Source organism: Pteropus vampyrus, unplaced genomic scaffold (assembly GCF_000151845.1).
Source record: "Pteropus vampyrus isolate Shadow unplaced genomic scaffold, Pvam_2.0 Scaffold483, whole genome shotgun sequence".
Taxonomy (NCBI): Eukaryota; Metazoa; Chordata; class Mammalia; order Chiroptera; family Pteropodidae; genus Pteropus; species Pteropus vampyrus.
The window spans coordinates 301,480-321,670 of record NW_011889264.1 but is presented as its reverse complement, the minus strand read 5'-3'; the positions used below and the strand labels follow the sequence as shown (position 1 = coordinate 321,670).

Genomic DNA, 20,191 nt, shown 5'->3' with positions numbered 1-20,191 from the left:
TATTACAAATGATACTTTATCATATTTATACTTCTGCAGAGTTTTCTATTTATTTCTTGAGGAAGGGAGAAATGAGACATAATTATATCCAATATATAATACATACATCAGATTTCCTGTTTTTCCAAGGCAAAGAAGTTTAGAACCAGAGGAATGCCCAGTATTAACAGTACGACCATAAGCTACATAAAAAGTACCATCCTGTGAGAAAGCTGTATTTTAAAAGGTCAGAGTCTAAATAATATTACTTAACCCAAATCTGCTAATAATAATAAAAGTTATTGATGCTTTTCGAAAAGAAAGAAGCCAAGATGTAATACTTACATATCCAGTTAAAAGGATCCAGTCAAGTTGTTCCCTTGGTTTTGCAATGAAACAAGCAAATCGATCTTTTCAATGTTCTGGTTGGTGTTTATAGAGGATGCCAGTGGAGAATTCTCTGGCATTTGCTGAGAAAGAAGTGTTGTCACAGGTGGCTGGCCTTCATTTTGTGGTTGGCCTGGCTGACTTATGGCCATCAACTGATCTGGCAATGCAGCTGGTCCAGAAGTTAGAAGCTGATTACAGTCTGCAGAGACATTTAAAATACAGAAGCTACCTGATTAGTTACTTTCTGTAAGATTCATAAGGAGGTATTTATCAGCTGCTGGGAGAAAGTCATTATTGCGTTCACTCAGTAGACAAGTAAGAGTGAGCCACCTGACAGTCTTCCCCCAAAAGTCTTCTCCAAACAGTACTGGTAATCATCTTTGGTTTCCTCTAAGCAGTATAAAAATACAACTTTGCCTACTTATCATAATAAATCCTATATAATTTCCTTGGCATATAAACATTAGAGATGGGTTACTACCTAACTGGAAACTAATTTAATTGGCTGAGATATTTTCTGTCATTCTTAATTCAAGTTCATAGCTTAAAGTGGCACGTACATTTATACGCACTACCACATTTAATCCTCTCAACATCCTTGTCAAGGATGTAACATTACTGTCATTTTAGATATGGAAATTGAGGTTCATGCCAAATAATTTGCTTAAGATCTCACAGTCTGTAAGTGGTCTAGCTGGGACTTGAACTCAGTTCTGTCTTACTACAATCTGTGTTTTTAAAATGACTGTGTTTTGCTTCCTTCTAGTAGTAGTAGTAGTAGTAGTAGTAGTAGTAGTAGTAGTAGTAGTAATAATAATGTGACCATTTCAAGCAATGACATTTAAGAAATGAGAAATTAGAAAGAGTTTCTTACTATTTTGAATGCCAAATAAGAACATTCCTGAAGTCTGTTGAGATGAGCCAGGAGAATTCTGTAGTTGGTTCATTGTGCCTCCTGTAGTGTTGTGAAATAAAGCAGCCTGTGGCTGAGGTGACGATGTGGCTCCCTGGATTCCTGGCATGCTGCTCTGAGGGGAATAAAGAGGAGACTGTTGCATGTCTTGTTGGTTTATACTGGTCTGCAATGCAGACATGGATGCTGGAGAGAGGAAGAGAGTTACTTGCTGCTCTTGAGAACTGGGTGACCCTTGGACCAACTGAATCTGAGGAGAGCTATGGAACAAGGAAGTCTGTGATGATTCAGACTGGGTAGGACCTGGGTTCTGAAGTGAAGAAACTGTGGGCTGGTTCTGAAATTGCATGGGCTGCTGCTCTTGATTCATTGGGGCCAAATTATTTTGTTGGTGAAAAATTGACTGGTTCTGTTGCTCCTGATTGGCCATTGGATTTTGACTGGGGTTGAATATCATGTTTGGTGGTGGTGGTTTCTGAGATGCCATTGTCGCCATGGTATTCTGATTACTGAATAAGATGCTCTGCTGCTGTTGCTGCTGCTGCTGCTGCTGCTGCTGTTGCTGCTGCTGCTGCTGCTGCTGCTCCTGGGATGGAGAGTTACTCTGGATGGCAACTATTGAGTGCTGTGACTGGAAGATTGTTCCTTGTTGGGTTTGAGGCATTGGATTAGGAGGGAGGGAGCCCAGGGACACCTGAGGCTGAAATAGACCTTGTTGGGAGGGTTGTGCCTGTTCTTGGGGAAGCATAGGGGCCTGGATGTGTGATATTGGAGGCTGCTGTTGGAAAGCAGCTTGCTGCTCAGTGTTTGATGTTGGCTGAAGTGAAGAAATTGAGTTCTGAGCTGCAAAAAATGAAATCTGTTCTTCTTGGGTGACTGTGTTAGTTTGAAGATTATTCATTGGACTCTGGGAAAGAAATATGTTGGCTGACTGTTGGTCTTGAGGAACAGAAGAGCCCTGGAGCACAGCCATGGTACTCTGAGAGTGAAACATTGGAGACTGCATTTGTTCAGCAGAGGTCGTAGAAGTCTGGCTGTGGACAATAGGACTTGGACTATGGAAAATAGACCCTTGAGTTTCCTGGGCAAGGTTCTGAGCATCAGCGATAGGATTTTGAGGATGAAAAAGTTGAGCCTGTGAATGAGAAGACTGCTGCAAAAAATTCCCAGACTGGAGTGATATCATTTCATTACCTTGCTGGAATAAACCATTACCTTGTTGCTGGGTACCACTACTTTGAACACTCATCATACTTTTTGTAGATGAAAAAAGGTTAACTTGAGGTTGACTGTCCCCACTGTGCTGCATTTGGACCATGGTCTGAAAGACACTGTTCTGCATCTGTTTTGCTTGTGCTCCAGTTTCTTCTCCATCTCCTGAACTTGATGTCTGAAACATGGTAGTGCCAGGAGTTGCAACCTGTTGTGTGGTGGTTGTAGTAGTTTCGTTTCCAGAAACTGCAGAAGGAGAAGAAAACAATTCACATTGCATTTGTATGTCCTCACTGGCAGATAATGCACTCATCATATGAGAAGTCTGCTGGTAAACTGGAGACTGCTGAAGGTTTCCGTTTGCTGAAGCAGTTGAAGGAAATAACTCAGACTGAATCTGGGCAGCTGCCTGGCAGATACTTTGCTGCATCTCCATCACCATTGCAGCTGATGATTCCATCACTTGCTGTTGCTGTTGTTGCTGTTGCTGCTTAGATAATGTGCTTTCGGTCTGTGGATGAACACCTTCAGCTCTTCCAGCTATTAGATTATCTGCTCTGGTATGGACTGCTGGCTCTGTTGAGGAGAACATTCCAGGGTTTACACTATTTTGAATTTGACTGACTTGTTGAAAAATGTCTGCACTAAGCTGTTCTTGAACATTCTCATTACCATCTGGAGCAGAAAATAAAACTGAAGATAACTGTTGTTGTGCCTCTAAAACTTGTTGGACCAAGTCAACATTTCCACCGCTGCCACTAGCGGCACTGCCTGTGAAGCTTCCTGCTTGCAGCTGCTGAATCGTATTCTGTAGCTGACTCACACTATTTGGTGATGGGAAAATATTTGATGACATCTGCTGCTGTAAAGTCTGTGCTTGTTCTTGTAGTGGTGACTGCTGCTGTTGCTGTGACGCCTCAGTCAGGTGTGACAAATTAACCACTGTACCATCTGACTGTAACACTTCTCTAGATTGAGTTTCTCTTGTCTGAAACTGTGTAGCTGGCTGCAGTAGTGCATCACTATTGGGCAGCTGACTAGATGCAGAAACTGCTGTAAAGGTACCAGGTTGTGAAATGTCCTGTGTTTGGATAGTTGTCAGGGTCTCTGGGTTGTATGCCTTGGGCTGAATCTGCTGCTGCTTTTCATTTTCAGAAGGTAAGTGAGAAGATGATGATGATGAAAAAGATCCATTTCCTGCTATGTTAGACATACTTTCTAGTGTTTGTTGAGTTGATCCAACTGTCTTTGTAGTCTAAAAAAGAAAAATCCCCAAATGATATGTACATAGAAACATTAAATGAGCTCATATACTTCAAAAAGTATTATTCTAAAAACACATGCATACGCAGGGACAATTTTCCACTATATTATTATTTGGAAAACAAGTATAAGATTATGATTCTCAGTGACAGCAGGTCTGATTGTCAATGAGATATTTTAAAAATAAGTATTATAAGCAAAGATAGTCAAACAAGGAAGTAAAAGAATAATCAGCTATTGATATGCTTAGGACAGTACAAACACATTAATTCTATGGTTCATGAATTAATAGCAAGTTGTGGATTACTGGTAACATCATAGAGAGGAAAACAAGTGAAAAAGGGAAAGGGAATTATAGGAGAAGAATGGAGAAGAAAAGGAAATTAAAATGTCTTTAATTTTGCAAATACTAAATCAGTACTTTCATTAATACCTTACATTCCACAGGGTCTAGCTAACATTAATTCCTTTCTTGCCAAAAATGTATATTAGAAGTCACTTTGTAGACTATTTTCCTGGAGTATAAAAGCATTTAGTCTAAAGAGCAAAATTTATTAAGTGCATCCAAAGAGAAACAAATGTGAAATAGGAAAAGTAAAAAGCATAAACACGGAAAAAGAAATCGAACAACTGAATGTTTTATATTTACATTAAGATGTGGAGCACTAGTCAATGTAGCTTACCTTAAAAATAGGGGAAGATCTTTTTTCTGCTGTTACTTCCATCGGAGTAACATCTTCACTCTTAATCATACTGCTTGATATGAGTGGAGTGATCAGAGCATTAGGAAGAATATTTACTTTATCTAAGTTACATCCAGTAGTTTTCATTGCTGCACACGTACACATACACAAAAAAGAAAAGTTTAAAATCATCAATTATTTCATTCTATAGTATGTTAACTATTAGTCATGATTTAAATGTCTATTTTTTGATGCTATGATGGTAGCATGAAACATAAAACTGGTGTATCAAAATGTGCCCTCCCTTTTTTGAAGTAGCAATGGCTTGTGTACTCCTTGTATGAGCCAGAGACTGTGGGTTAAATATCAACAAGCTTAAGCAGTTCTGTTATCAAGCTATATCCCACCTCCGCAGGACTCTTCTATGGTGCTTTGAATTAATCTTCCCAAAACAACCAGGATATTCTGTAGAATATAACTTGGAAATCTCCAGGAGGTTAAAACTACTCAATTACAACTGTTAAACTCTCCTTTTAGTATATGGCTGCCTGGCAGCACAAAAGTCGAAACTTTAAAGGCCAAAGAATTGTCTGAACATTTCTCTCAATAAAACTCAAGCTTCTCATTAGAAAATACCACCAAGTAACCAAATAAAATTTACTTGTCTAAATTAATGTCTTAGAAAACTTGAATTTGTCAAAATGACACATAAACACATCTCTCTTTTAGACAGGACTTAAATTTTTTTCTTTTCATAAATTTAAGGACTATTTTAGTCTATCAATTAAATTTCCAAAGCAAAACCAGTATTTCCCACTTCTTCCAATTCTCGTTTTCAGGAATTAGAGATTTACACCAAGGAGAAGCAATATATAGCAGATTAGGTGTGTTCTATCACTTCATTATATCTACTTTGCCCTTGGATTCTTTTTCTTTTTTGTCTATGAGTCTGCCACTGGCACTCAGTGGAGCCTACTGATATCGCTAATGAGAATCTTCTGAATTGAGCGCATACCCAAGTAATGATCTAAAAATTTCCTGCTACTTTGAGAACCTGTGGAAAGAAATACAGATTCCCCAGAAGACACAGCTGCTAAATTTCTTAAGTTGATACTGAGAAGAAATCTTGGCCACAAAGAGGAATTTTAAACGGTATATGGTATATGAGTAGGATTGCTACCTTTATAAATATTTTGACTTAAAAATACTTGAAACTTTCTGGTCTCAAACTTGTCTTCCTTAAGGTTGTCTCACAGCCAACTGGCTAGAAACAAACTGATTATACTGTGGGAGGAAAAGTACTCATTTAACTTTGGATATTCTATGCTTTATTACTCTGAGAAATGGATCATTGATTCTTGAGTTCTCTGGACCAACTTTCACCTCGATTTTACCAATACCAATACACTTCAACTTACAATCTAATTTTTACAGAGAGAAAACCAGATCATGCACAGGGCAGGCATTTAAAAGTATTCGAGACCCATCTCACAAGACTATTTGAAAGACTGTACTGTTATCTTAAGTTGATCCTGTAATATTCGACTGCTATTCTTGCTTTTGAATTCTATTAGAATGTGAGTTCCATGAAGGTAGAGATTTTGTTGTTGCTGTCTAGTGCACAGTAGGTAATCAATGAATATTTGTTGGATGAATGAAGAAATGAATGAATTAATCTAACTTTACCTTTATTGTAGTCAATTTAGTTTGCTGTGGATTGTTTGGTTAATCTTACAGTGTGGTACTGCAAATTTTCATTAATAGTATTAATGAAAATATATATCTATATCTTAATAGACCTTTAAACAACATTAAATGGCTTAAGAGATGTCACTCTATCTTATCTTCCTACATTTTTCATTTGGTATTTATTGAACCCTTATAAAGTTTCAGGTAATGTTCTAGGTTCTGGGGATCCAGTAATGAATAAGATAGATAAAGCCCTACTACCTGGAAATTACATTTTCATGGAGGAGGAAAAAAATATAAACAAGTAAAATACAGACAACCTAGGGGTTGGGGGAAACTTTTAAACCAGTTCAGAAAATCCAGACAGTAAATAAGATAGATTTAACCATCCCAGTATCAATCTAAATTTGCGACGAATATTGATATTGATACTTTATACCAAACAACTTTTAAAGTGTTCTCTTCCATCCATGGAAATAATCTATCCAAAAATAATAACAACTTTTGAAATTTAGAACAATCTTTATTAGAAGTCGGTTTTCAGTGATTAGCATTTAGGTCAAGTACAAATATGTATGGTAAAAATCTAAATTAAGATTTATAGAGGAGATAATAGAGTGAAAAAATACTGAGTTTTGAGGGAAACCTAAGTTACAACCTCTGTCTGTTACTAGTTATGTGACCTTGAGCAAATCACTTAACTTCTCTAAGCCTTGGTTTATTCACCTGTAAAATGAGATTGAACTAGATTATCTCTATTGTTCCTCCAAGCTCCTAAACTTTTCCACATAGTAGCAACCAGTTAGAGAAAAGTATACGCTCTCAACTATTTTTCATACTCATCCAATTAACCACTCCTTACAAGCTGGAAGTTATAGAATGCAGATCAATACTTTATTTCTGAGTCCTAAACCTCCATCACAGTCTTTGAACAATCTATCTAGAGCTTATAATCACATCTACCTGTACCTATGCAAATATAAAAAACTTTCTGGAAATATTCTCAAGAAACTGTTAACAAGAGTTTACATTGCATACCTTATCTTATCATTTAATTTATATTACTTTTGTTTTAAGGAGATATATGCAGTTGGGTGAAACTAAAAATAAATCATGGTGTTTTGGCACTAGACTGAATATTTCACTGAGTAGTTGGGCAGTTATCCTCCTTCCTCCTCGCCTCCTACAAACCCTCTCTGAACAATCAGAAACTTACTTCAGAGCAAAAGCTTTCAACATCTGACCATAACATTTTTGGGTATCAAGTTCTAAATCTTATTGTAATTGTGATGGCTATTTATAAGAACGTTATTTAGAGGATTATTGCCATAACACAAATTTAAGTCATTTATGTTACTCAATCTTCATCATTAAAGTATATCTACTTAAATGTGTCAGATGGTACCTTGGTATTATACTAAAGCTCTGAATTTAAAAAATCATAAAATTAAGCCATTTGTCAAGGAAAATTCCTGATTCTGAGAGCTATTATTTTTTTTTAATTGATCAGAAATCTCCAATTGATAATATTGTATTTATAAAAACAAATGAAAATTTTAAATGGATAAGATAGTTGAGTATTCAGTTTTATATCTTCATAAAATTATTTTTATGACTTCAGTTGATAAAATCATTCAAAATAAGGAGGTATGCATTTTGAAAAATAATATGCACATGTGTTTGTTATCCATTTTTTAAGCTTGTAAGATTCTGATCAAATGACTAAATAATTTTGTTATTAAAAATTAAACATAGCATTTAAACAATTTAACCTTCAATTTATAACCTTGTATGGAAAAATTTCACACTGGATTATATTAGTGTTCCATCACCTTCATAGTCTACATGAAAGGAACATCAAAAAATTTTTGTAGAGAAGCACCAATGCTTCAAAGATGGCAAAGGATAGACTACAAATGTTCCTGACCTTAATGATTAATTATGGCATTTATCTAATAAGCATGATTTGAATTACTTTTGCTTAGATGTGGTACTTTATATACGAAGCTTAACTTATCCTTTTCTTAATCCTAGCTAAGTGACTTTAGGCAAATTATTTAACACCTCTGGAATCTTGGTTTCCTCGTCTATGAAATGAGAATAATAAATTACCTACCTCGCAGAGTTTGGAAGATTAAATGAGACAGTAAAGAGTGTGGCATGTTGCCTAACACTTAATATATATTCAATACATGTTAGTTATGATTATTCATAGCACATATTTGTTAATTTTCCTGTAGTCGAATCAGATAATCTTGGTAGTTTACTTATCAGTACACATAATTTCTCACTAATCTACTCTGGAAAGTGTTCATGGTTGGAAATCATGGTTACAAGTTATGTCGAAGACATTATATATGTGAACACTAAATTTTACTACTGACAATAGAAGAAAATCCACTGTATTTGATAAAATTTATTAAGCATATTATGTCCCTTAAAAACATAAGTATTTTTAATTTGATTTAACTCATATGAATTTCATGGCAGAAAAATATAAGTAAAAGCTCAAATTATAAGAATAAATCAATGGCCATTATGTAATTGAACCTTCATATATAATGGCACAAAAGCATCATCAAGTATCATAATTATATTAGAAATCTGCTAAGAAGAGAATCAATTCTACCATATTATAAAATCCTGAAGATACCTTTATTATCTCTTGGGATTGGAAGTAAATAAAGAGGCAGAAGAAAGAAAAACAACAAAAAAACCTAAAGCAACTTTTTCAGATGCCTATAGTTCATATTTTGCCCTCTTCAGTCTCAATGTCAACTACTAATCTTATTGGTAGCAAAGAGCTTTATAAACTCGATTTTTAACACTCATTATTGTACTTTATATATACTTTTAAGACGTTTAAAATTGGGGAATGAAAAACAAAATTAAATAAAAAACTCCTCCATTCTAACATATGTTTTAAAAATGCTGTATGGTGAATAAAGGGAAATATCAAGTTGGGAGACGAGTCTCTGCATTCAGGAAAGTTAAATATTTTACCATATGGAAGATATCTCGCTAAGTGTTCCACGGACATAAGAGAAAACAAAACAGTAAGGTTTGCTAGAGAAAATATATAGGATCACCTATTTACAATTTTTGAGAAGAATCAATTTGATACCTTTCATGGCCTCTTCAAAAGAGCAAGGTCTTGCTGGACTAGATATTTCCTTCTTCACATTTACATTCAAAGCACCAGCTGCTGCTATTAAAGAAAAAAGATTAATGCATTTCTTTACTTAAATTTATTCATCTTAACAAAATATGTATTTTAAAATCCTTTAACTGGACTATTTTCTCACAAAGCATCATAAAAGTATTTGTTTAGCAGAAATTGTAAGTTGAAATGAGTTTTTATAATCACCAGTCTAAAATTCCAACTGGGCAGAAGCATGTGCTCACTTATCAAAACAAAAACAACAGCAACTTTAAAAAATCCTTCTTGTAACAGTATACACATTGATAAGATCTGATAAGTAGAAGAGTGATGAGACTTTTTAAACTTATCAAATACACTATGTAACACTAGCATGAAAAAAATTTGCCATTTACCTACATAAATGATTTATTAAAAAATATGAATTCAGAAACATGTCTATTAATGTAGCTAAATTCTAAAAAACTGTGATAAACATATAGAATCTATAGCATTATGATTATTTTTTTTGTAAAGTGTTGGATAAAAAAATCTTTGCTATTATTAATGGAAAATTGGTGGGCTATTACATCTAGTCATATCAACTACATCTATGACCACTTTAAATTTAATGGGCCTAAGAAAAGAGAGCAGCAGAAGGAAATTTACCTTTGGGTGGTGAACACACAATGCAATATACATATGATGTATTTATTACTGAACTGTACACCTGGGACCGATTTGATTTTATTAACCAATGTCACCCCAATAATTTTAATTAAAAAAGAATAGAGATCAGTTCTAAATGATAAATTCCAAATAAAGAGGTTCTTGCTTAAAATTACTATAGAATAATTTTATTTAAGTAGATTAATTTCTATTTTTCAATGTATTTATTTTATATTCCTTAACTTATTCAAAATGAGAATGAGTCGGCTTATTTTCATTTTCTTATTCTTGACATGACAATATGAAATGACAGTTATAAAGAGACTATAAAGAGATAGTTAATTGTGAATAAAGAGACAATATATATCTCTCTCTCCTAAGAATGAAGTTAATTATTTATCTTAGCATGCTGCACATGCTAGGAATTGAATGGAAAAGAAATCCATAGACATTTTTTAAGCATAATATTAATTCTAACAATTACATATTTAAAAACAGAAAACTAATCTTTTTTAAAAAAAGTTTCTATTCTAAAATCAAGTTTTAGTAATTTTATTTTAAAGCAACAAAAATATGAGTAAGTCTTATATCCCCCATTTCTTAAAAGGAATCATCACTGCAGAGTCACTGCAAAAAATACCTAATATGATTTCTATTTGTTAAAAGACGGAAGTAAAAAAAAAAAAAAATTAAGGGTCACTGCAAAAAATACCTAATATGATTTCTCTGTGTTAACAGACTGAAGTAAAAAAATAATAATAATAATTAAGCAAATTTCAGTGCTAAGTGGCAATGAAACAAAGATTTTATGACTCTGCAAAGTATCTAAGTGCCTGACAGCATGCACGTGCAATGTATTTTTGGCAGTATAGACCCAGAGGGCTGTAGAGGGCTTGTGACGGGCAGAGTGTGTAGACCCTATTTATGTTCATGTGAGCCTTTGCTCCGATTCTACTTTTAGACCATGTACCCAACTACTCAAGATTCCTAAATTTTCTGCACAACTACTCTAGACTATGTGTGCAGTCTTAGGCCTAAGGGTTAAACAGTGTTTGGAAGCACTGGCTGGTGCCTCAAGGCCCTCCAGGTGTAGAATGGAGCCAGGAGTGGGAAGAGAAGAGTGGCAGGATGGGAATCCCCTTTCCTCACGAGCCATGTTCCAGCTTGGAACTCCAGTCTGAAAATCCTAAATTCATAACTGGTCTTCCAGGTTGTTATGAAGGTATCTCAAGTTAGAAAGATAGGATATATTTTATTTAACGATTTGTTTGTTTTAAATATTTAGACAAATGGTATAAGAGCTGCCATTTCTACTGACTTATGAATACTAGAGTAGGCCTAGTTTTAGCTGTTAAATGTTTAACTATAGTCCTCAAATAAATCACAATACTAATCAATTTATCATAATGGTAGTGCAAATTTTCTATAACCAAGTTTTCCTGAAATCATAGTCCCTGTCTCTCATGTACACCTGAAAAGATGTTCACATTTTATAAAATAAAAGAAGGGAAATTATGGGAAGATTCTTTAATTAGCTATATCATAAAGGCAGAAACTGAACATCAGATCTTATTACAAACTTTGCATACTGTGTATTTATTCAATTAAGAGTTTCTGAGAGTGACTGCTATCTACAATATGTAAAAATGAGTGGGGGGCCCTAAAAGAATAAACATATGTTCATAATTGCTTAAATGTGGCCAAATCAAACCAATTAGTATATGCTTTAAAGCAGAAGACTTAGAAGCTGTTTTATTTGGCAATCTATCAAAGGGAAATTCCTAATAATCAGCACTCATCACTAAGAAATAGAATTCTCAGTGCTGATGCTAAGCACTTCAAAGTCCTAAAATTCTTTAAAATTAATCAATAAAAACAAACAACAACAAAACCTCAGTATTTTCAGGAAGCAAAAACTTTAAGGCTATTCCCTGACATATAGATATACTTCTCTCTGCCCTTCCCACACATGATACAGAAGCTCATTAGGAATAAAGTTCTTTTGTATTAATTATGCCATCTTTCTCCCCACACAAACGAGCTCCTCCTCATACAAAATATTAAAGATCAATATTCAGTAACTAGTAGTTATTAAAATGCTTTAACTACCATTACTTTAAATCAAACTTTCTTGGATTTTTGAGGCCTTCCTAGAAAGAAAACAATAAAATATTTGGTCTTTGGGCATACGCCAATTTTCTTTTTCCTATTTTTGTTGAAGCCAGTATATTATTTCTAAACTTGGCTTTGTTCTGTCTGAAATTTCTACTTGTGATCTTTTATTCTGAAACAAATACTAAGATGATTTAATTAATGCTATACTGTAGCATACTTTTATAGCAGACTAGTGAAAAATAACCAATGTTGTGAATTCAGACATGATTTAAAATAAAAAGGAAGCAGATATATTAAGTGATAGAAAGTAATTTATCAATACTAGTTATTACTCTGTCACAGCTGTTTCCATTATTTTTTCTTGCCAGGGCTTTCCTTGCCATCTTTTTTCATTTTGTACCTCACTGAATCCTGAACTATTTGGAAATAACAGATACAGAATCAATAAACTTACAGATACAAAAGAACTGCTAATTCTGTAGTATACCTAATGCCAGAATGAATGGACCAATGGTAAGCATGGCAGAAACCAAGCCTAGATCAATGGAACATGCAAAGAGTTTCCATTTCTAAAATATTCTCCCTACTTCTGCCAGGAAAGGCTTCTCTTCTTCAGGCAACTGAATGAATGCGAGCAAACAACTCATAATATACGTCTTACCCAGAGTTCTAAACTTTTAACATTTCAATTGCTCTTACTGCTCTGGTTTCTAAACCATCTGTTTTACCTAATTGCTTAAAATTATATTTAAAATATTCACCAGCAGTCTTTGATATTTTAAAATACAGAAATCAGAAAACGTTAAGGCATATATAAAACTTTGTGATTTTATCACTTATCACTCCAAGCTTATCTCTCACCTCTCCAAAAAGGCATCCTGTAAGCCAGCCAGACTAAACTATTATAAGTTTCCCGAGGTTGTCACTTTCACTTTGCTGCACTTCAGAGGTACTCAATGAGTGGTATTTCTTAGTAAAGAGTAACCTGTAGGATAACTCTGGAAAGTCTAATATCAAAACATTCCTAGCTTTTTTTTTTAATTATTAAAGCATAAGGCGGAAATGATTCTCTTAAATATAAAGAATAAAAGCAGTATCTAGTGACTATCTTCTTAGGAAATAATGCCATCTCCAAAAAATACTAGTATCAATTCATCTCAGTATATAACTTTTTCATTTTGGTTGGCTGGTCTTCCTCATATCCCTCCAAAGTACTAGAAATTAATCATTCATTTTACTTCAGAACCTTTTTATTTTGACATACCTGGGTCTGGAGTGTAAGTGAATGGCTGAACATCATGAGATCTTCCAGCATTGGTCACTACATATATTCCCACTGATACTGGCAAAGTTATGTGTTGATCATGATATGGGGGGACCTTCACAATAAGATGATTCTAATTTAAAAAAAAATTACATGAGTCAGAAAAGAAGCAATACTTAAATTAAAATTAAAATATAATTAAGTACATTTCCTGTTAGCTACAAAGTTTAAGAAGGCTGACTAGAAAATAAAATGTATTTTAATGCTCAGGTTCACAGGTAGCGAGACATTAACCTTAAAACTGCTTTTAAGGTAAAATCCAAATTTTTACAAGGGCTTATATACAAGGTTCCTGCCCTGTCAACTTTATGTCATTCCTATTCTCCCTAGCTTATTACACTCTAACCACACTGGCCTTCTCAGTCCATTCTTTTAGCAACTAAATTCATTTTTACCTCAGAGCCTTTTTCTTATTGTTCTCTCTCACTGGAATACTCTTCCTTCACCCTTTCAAATGACTAGTTCCTTACTCATTTTCAGATCTTATTCAAATGTTATTTCCCCAGAGAAACCTTCTCTAACCATTCTATGTAAAGTAGTATCCTTCCCTGGCCTGATCACATAATCTTGTTTCTAAAACAGTGATTTTTCACCACCTGAAATTACTGTGATTATTTGCTTTTTTTGTGTGTCTCTCTCCAACCTCAAGAATTAAGTTCCCTGAGAATCTAGGCTGATTTGTTTTTCATTCTATCTCCACTATTGAGCACTTTACACAAAATACACACAAAATGTATTTGTTAAATAAAAGAATGAATAAATTTTAAAGAAAAAATTATGCCCACTAAGTACAATATCAGTTATCACATTTTGTGCAGCCTTGAGATGTACTTCACAATGCAGTTCACTGCTACTTAATGACTTTAATATTCATTTAGTTAGGCAACAGGGTTCAGTTTACCCAAACCCCAGTAAATCAGTTATTTTTTTTGTCAGTATAGTGGCAGGAACACCCTTATAAGAAAAGGGAAGAGTTCATAAATGCTTCACCAACTCTTATTCAAGGCTACTATATCTTCTTGAAAGATACTGCGAACCACACTAGACTCATTCTCTTCTCCCCTAGAACATTATAGTAATGGGAAGGGACGTCTAGGGATGGTGTTATGCTTTTGTACCAACGAGGTGATATATAGGAGGCCAATGTTGACAGCTAGGGTGAAGCGTGTTTGATGATATTTTTTATTTTATTAAGACTATATAGTTGGTTGACTCAGTTGAATAGAACATGTGACAAATAAGGCCAAGGTAAAGGTTTCAATTTCTGAGCACTTAATTTGTTTCTAAGTCATCTTAAAAGATTCTCTGAAACAGTCACATTATAAATAAAAAATAGCTTCTGATTTATGATATTAACAGAATGCTAGCCATCTCAGAAAAAATCACACTTTAAAGCCAGGTGGAAAAATACATATACATGTATGTATATACACAGGTATTGGGGGGCAAAAATCTTGAGAGCACATACTCAACTGCACATGAGGTCATCAAAAAATGTACCTGCACTGATCCAACTTCTAAGAAAGTTTTAAAATCTTGTCTACTCTCATTTTAACTCTTTTGTACACTTCAAATACATCACAAAGCAGTCCTACCTACAGTTAAAAAGATGGCTGAATGGATGGATGTGAAGTATCATCCTAGTCTTAAAACTATTTGGCAAACTCTGTATTGAAATTATTCTCAATAAAAACTTATTTCTGGTAATTAATAACAGAATTAGTATCTAAAAGTCAAATGAATATTTAAAGCGAATCTAATTTGAAACCTTTTAAAAAACCAAATGAACTTATTCTGATACTAATTCTTCATATTTCTTCAATCTGAATCTAGACATTCTACAAGCAATTTGAATTAAAAACCAAGTAAACTGTGCATAGTGATATAAAGTTGTTTTAAAATACTACTCGCTCAAATTAAGAGCAGTTAACTACCACTGAGCTAGGAGTGCAATATAGACAAAACATGCAAAAGGTTGGAGGCCTTTGTAGCAGATACAATGCTCTCTGGGGGTAAAAAGAGATTATTTGAATTTTAATTTCTTAGAAAAATCTTCTTGGATTCAAAATAATGATTTTATTTTCCCAGGAGATAATCCTTTTCAGAGCTTATAAGCAGTGGTGTCAGATATTTTTCACTCTCCTAAAGTGACAATTTATCATTCCTAAATAAAACCAATTTGAAAAGACATAACCTCTAAACCCTCGAGCCTTTGTTTAGTCTAGCTGTTCGCACAAATTCTGAGGATCTTTTTGGCAGTTCTTTCAAGAAATTTCTTTCCGTATTTATCTTGAAAATGTCTTCTCCAAAACTTTTCCATTTGTTTTTATTCTTATATTCTAAAAAGTGCAAAAGAAAGAATCCAGAAGACTAAAGATTGAGAAACAACAATTCATAACAATTTTCTATTTTGGGACACACTAATGCCTGTTTCACATTTTGCAAAACAAGTTATTCTTAAATCAAATTGTATACCTCTTCCTAGTTTCTAATATACCTGTTTTTAGCGTCTAGTTCCCTTTTAAAATCTCCTCTACTTTCCAAACTACTAAACTCTCCTGCTTTCTTTCAAAACCAACTTATTCTATCTATATTTATATATAGATATTTTAAATTATATTTTATATATTTAATAGGCCATTAAGGTCCTAAATAATTTATCTAAAGTTAAAATGAGAGTGCTTATAATGACCATGTGCCTACCACATATGGTATACATGAGCATGAGGCAAATTATGGCCTTGACAAGAAGAGCCAAATATTAAAGAACTGTTTTCTTAGATTTTGTTAATTTCAATTTTTACGTATAGAAAAAGTTTGATACCTGATGAACTGATTTTGGGCTCGCAAATGAATAGCTATCACAGTTTTTCATAATTGTAATCTGCAAAGTTATCTTTAAATGGTCTTTTCTGTATACTATCTTTTGGGCATTTTTTAAGATTGTAGAGGTCTTTTCAATTTTTCTGTATTGGCCTGGTATTTCTTTATTGACCACACTCAAAGTTTTGTTTCTCTTAATAGATTTTCTGATCACCTTTCTCTCTAAATGTTTTTTTTTTGTTGTTTTCTCTTTCTTAATATAATCTCTAGGGTCAATTTGTTATATCTCATCTCTGATACCACTCCAAAATACTTCCCAGAAAGCCCCTTAGGAGAGATACTCCAGAAAATTCTCTCTGAAAATGATAAAAATTTAAAAATGAACAGCAGAACCACAGAATTAATGAAAGATCATATTATAATTTAGTTTGTTTACATACTTGTTTGCAAAAACCCCAGGACCTCTAGATATAGCCACCAAATAAGGACATAATTCCTTTCCATTCCACTACATCTAATTTTTATGATTATTATTTAATCTATTGTAGCTGACATAACTGCCCTGAAAAAATGTGTTTTAAAAATTACAACCACCCCAATGCCTCAAAGGTAAAGAAAGAAGGAAGAAAGGAGGGAGAAGGTAGAAGGAGGAGGAGGAAGAAGAAGAGGAGAAAACAATAAAGATTTCTTATTAAGTTCTTATGAAACAGCAAGTTAAGATTATAAAATAACTGGGGCTATTTTATTAATATTTTGTATAATATATAAGGCAAGTCTCTCAGTCTCCAGAACTAGTTATCTTACCTATAAAACTGCATCATAGGATCAGGTAAGAAATAACAACTGTAGTAGAACATCACGAGGAAAGGACTTTACATCACTCTATCAAAACCATCAAAAAAACCCCACAAAACTACAGGCATCTAAGAACCTAGTTGAAATTAGGGGCTGAAGTGCCCTCAGGAGGAAGAACAAGGGACTTCAGATTCCAGAGTCTTCTTTTTCTTCAATGTGAATAAAATGAACTAGGAAAGTTTTTCACGAGTATCTATTAAGTGTTTAACATTATGAGAAACACAAAAGAGTTATAATACATTGCCCCTAACCTCTAAAAGACCTCCAGAGGAAGCCATTGTTGGTTCACAGGCAGTGGGAATGTTCTGACCAATAAATTATATAAGAAACTGTAAAAGGTCAGAGTTAGAAGGAGTCTCAAATAATCTAGTAAAAGCTTATTTTACAGATTAGAAAACAGGGGCACAAAAATGACTTGTCTTATTTAGGAGTAAGACAGATTGTTAGTGACAAAGCAGGTACTGGAACATCAGTTAAGATTAGTCTAGCAGAGATTGTCCAATGGTATATGTGACAAAGGAATGGCTGAGATCTCACTATTACTTTTGACAGCATGTTGTAGCATAAGGCTAGAGGAAAACTTTCTACACAGCATTTGTCTAGGTATATAGGAAGCTCCACTTTACATGAGTAGTGAAGCATTAACTTCACCCAAAGTGAGGTCTCATCTTTGCTGATGGCTATTAGGAGGTTCCTGATAGATCTCCAGGCCGTTGGAATGTCTTGTCTGGAAGGAGTATCTTTGTTTATATCTGGGCAGTCTAACAACATGATTTATGAAGGGTGGTTTGGAGCATGTCATATCAGTTCTGATGGAACTGGAGACTAAAGGTTAGCTGCATAAGCAGTATGTGGAAGAGCCCAAATAAAAATTCTGGACTCAGTGGCTTGAGTGAGCTTCCTGATGGACAATACTCTGTGTACTGTCAAACACCAATGTACTGAGAGGGTAAGGCATTCCTGAGGATGAAAGAAGTCTTGCCTTTAGGACCCTCCCAGACCTTGCTCTAGGCATCTGTCTCTTTGGCTGGTTCTGATTTGTGTCCTTTTGCTCTAATAAAACTAAAATAGTCAAATGTAGTGCTTTACTGAATTCTGTGAACTGTTCTAGCAAATCTGAGCGGGGAGAGGGAACCCTTGAATTTGAAGCCAACTGTTCAAAAGTTAGAGTGGCCAAGAGACCCCTGAACTTGTGGCTGTGCTTGAAGTGAGGGGCATCTTAGGAAGCACTGTGCCCTTAGCTTTGAGTCTAGCAATATATTGTATATAATATAAAGGATATATAGTGTTTTAAAATTTTATTAGATTTTTCTTAAAACATGAGAGAGTAAAAAATAAATTTAAAAAACCACAAAGGAATTAGGAACTTTTTAAAACTGGCTTACAGATGCTCTAAATTGTTGCCTCCTCCAACTCTGCTTGCTTTCATGTGCTCTCTTCTACTCTTATCAGCATTTTACGCTAAATTTTAGGCCTTGGGTATTTTACACATTAGTTTGTTCCTGCTTCTTTGTTCTCTATCATCTACTCCTATACATAGTACTCTTCTGCATATGTCTTCTATCTGATTTGCTCATAAGTTTGTCCTTCTCTTCTGCTAGTTTATGAGTATGGTCCTATTTGCTTTACATATTAATTCTTAAGTCAGTTCTTTATTCAAACATCTATGAGTTTGGTCCTATTTGCTTTACATATTAATTCTTAAGTCAGTTCTTTATTCTTGTTTTCAAGCTCTTTTTCTTTGTTATCTGAAAAACAACACATGTAAGGTCTTACGAATACACACCTTTTAATATAAGTGTAATAAATTGCACTTCTGAATGCAAAAGGTTAATAAATATAAAACATCTGGCACATAGCAGGTACTCAATAAATAAGTTTCCCTTTGATTTAACTAAATAGTAGGTAAAGATAATCCAAATCTCCAGAGCAAATAAATATTAGGAAAGAAATGTTTTATTTATTAACAATGGTAATTTGCTAATGCTCTTAAACTTTTTATTTTTATTTATTTATTTTTTAATTCCTACAGCACTTGTTATTCCTAGGTGGTCTCCCATCCAAGTACTAACCAGGCCCAACACTGCTTAGCTTCCGAGATCAGACGAGATCAGGCACGTTCAGGGTAGCATGGTCATAGACTCTTAAACTTTTTAAAAGAGAAATGTCACTTCTAGTATCAGTGGAATAATTCTATTTCACTTAAAGAAACTTGAGAAATAAACTTTAAATAATTTACATCAATCTCATATAAAGAAGAAATTTAATGCTGATTTAGGAAAATTTCAGAACAAAACTATTTCTCGGAGAGTAAACAAACAAACTATTAAAGGGCTTAAATTATACCTGATGAAATAATTCCATGTCAATTTCAGCTTCTGATTTCCAAGAATTTTCATCTGATTGAAATAAAAACACCGATTTAAAATTAAAATTTAAAATTTAAAAGTTTTAAAATTTTTTACTTGTAGTTATGACTATATCTTTATAACAAAGTGAAACATGCGACAATCTCTAATTCAGTATTATGCCTACTTACCAGAAACATTTTCGTGGAAAATCACTTTAGTTCCTTTCAGAAAGTTCTTGCCAATTAAAAATACTTCTTCCTCTCCTTTCACTGAACAGCTATGCAAGCTTTTCTTCAAGATTTCTGGCACTCCTGCTGGCTGAGCTGTGGGTATACATAAGCATTCCATGAAAAGAACCACTAATACTTATTACTTATCTAAAAACAGCTCTCAGTTATCCAGTTCTGTAAGTTTTCTTTGCTGACCTCTGAATTTTGACTACCTTTAATCTATAACTTAACTTTTATCCTAACAGAGAACAGAAAAAATGGAAAAGTCCACATTAATTTTTAATTACTTTTGTAAAATTTTATAGGAATAGATTAATGTCTAAGATGAGGTTTTAATTATGTCATCTTTGTTTTCTCATTACATGAATAAAAAAAGTTTTAAAATATGAACTAGGTCATGTTTTGTCTTAATAATATTTTTTAAAATTTCAGTTAAAAAATATGCTTGTTCCACAATCCTAACCTTAAAAATTTCAGCTAGCTATGCCATTACAAGACTTCTGAGACAACGAGTGCTTCTGGGTGGTATGGGGCTTCTTTGAGGATCTAGATCCAA

The 20,191-nt window shown here is 33.8% G+C and overlaps 1 protein-coding gene and 1 pseudogene across 12 annotated transcripts in view; both read right to left on the bottom strand.

The window, feature by feature from the left end:
- NFAT5 (nuclear factor of activated T cells 5) overlaps positions 1-20,191 on the bottom strand; it is a 108,355-nt gene that overhangs the window by 7,990 nt on the left and 80,174 nt on the right. For 10 of the 12 annotated variants that reach the window (XM_011382583.2, XM_011382585.2, XM_011382588.2 and 7 more), the window contains 7 exons: positions 19,594-19,728; positions 19,401-19,453; positions 13,317-13,449; positions 9,254-9,337; positions 4,441-4,589; positions 1,244-3,749; positions 325-568 (listed from right to left, as the gene is read on the bottom strand). In XM_011382583.2, the coding sequence (XP_011380885.1) occupies positions 333-568; positions 1,244-3,749; positions 4,441-4,589; positions 9,254-9,337; positions 13,317-13,449; positions 19,401-19,453; positions 19,594-19,728 (3,296 nt within the window). In that variant the 3' untranslated portion in view covers positions 325-332. The remainder of the gene's footprint in view (positions 1-324; positions 569-1,243; positions 3,750-4,440; positions 4,590-9,253; positions 9,338-13,316; positions 13,450-19,400; positions 19,454-19,593; positions 19,729-20,191) is intronic. The other 2 variants (XM_011382584.2, XM_011382586.2) reach the window with 1 other exon arrangement.
- Positions 19,078-19,196, bottom strand: LOC111732702 (annotated as a pseudogene).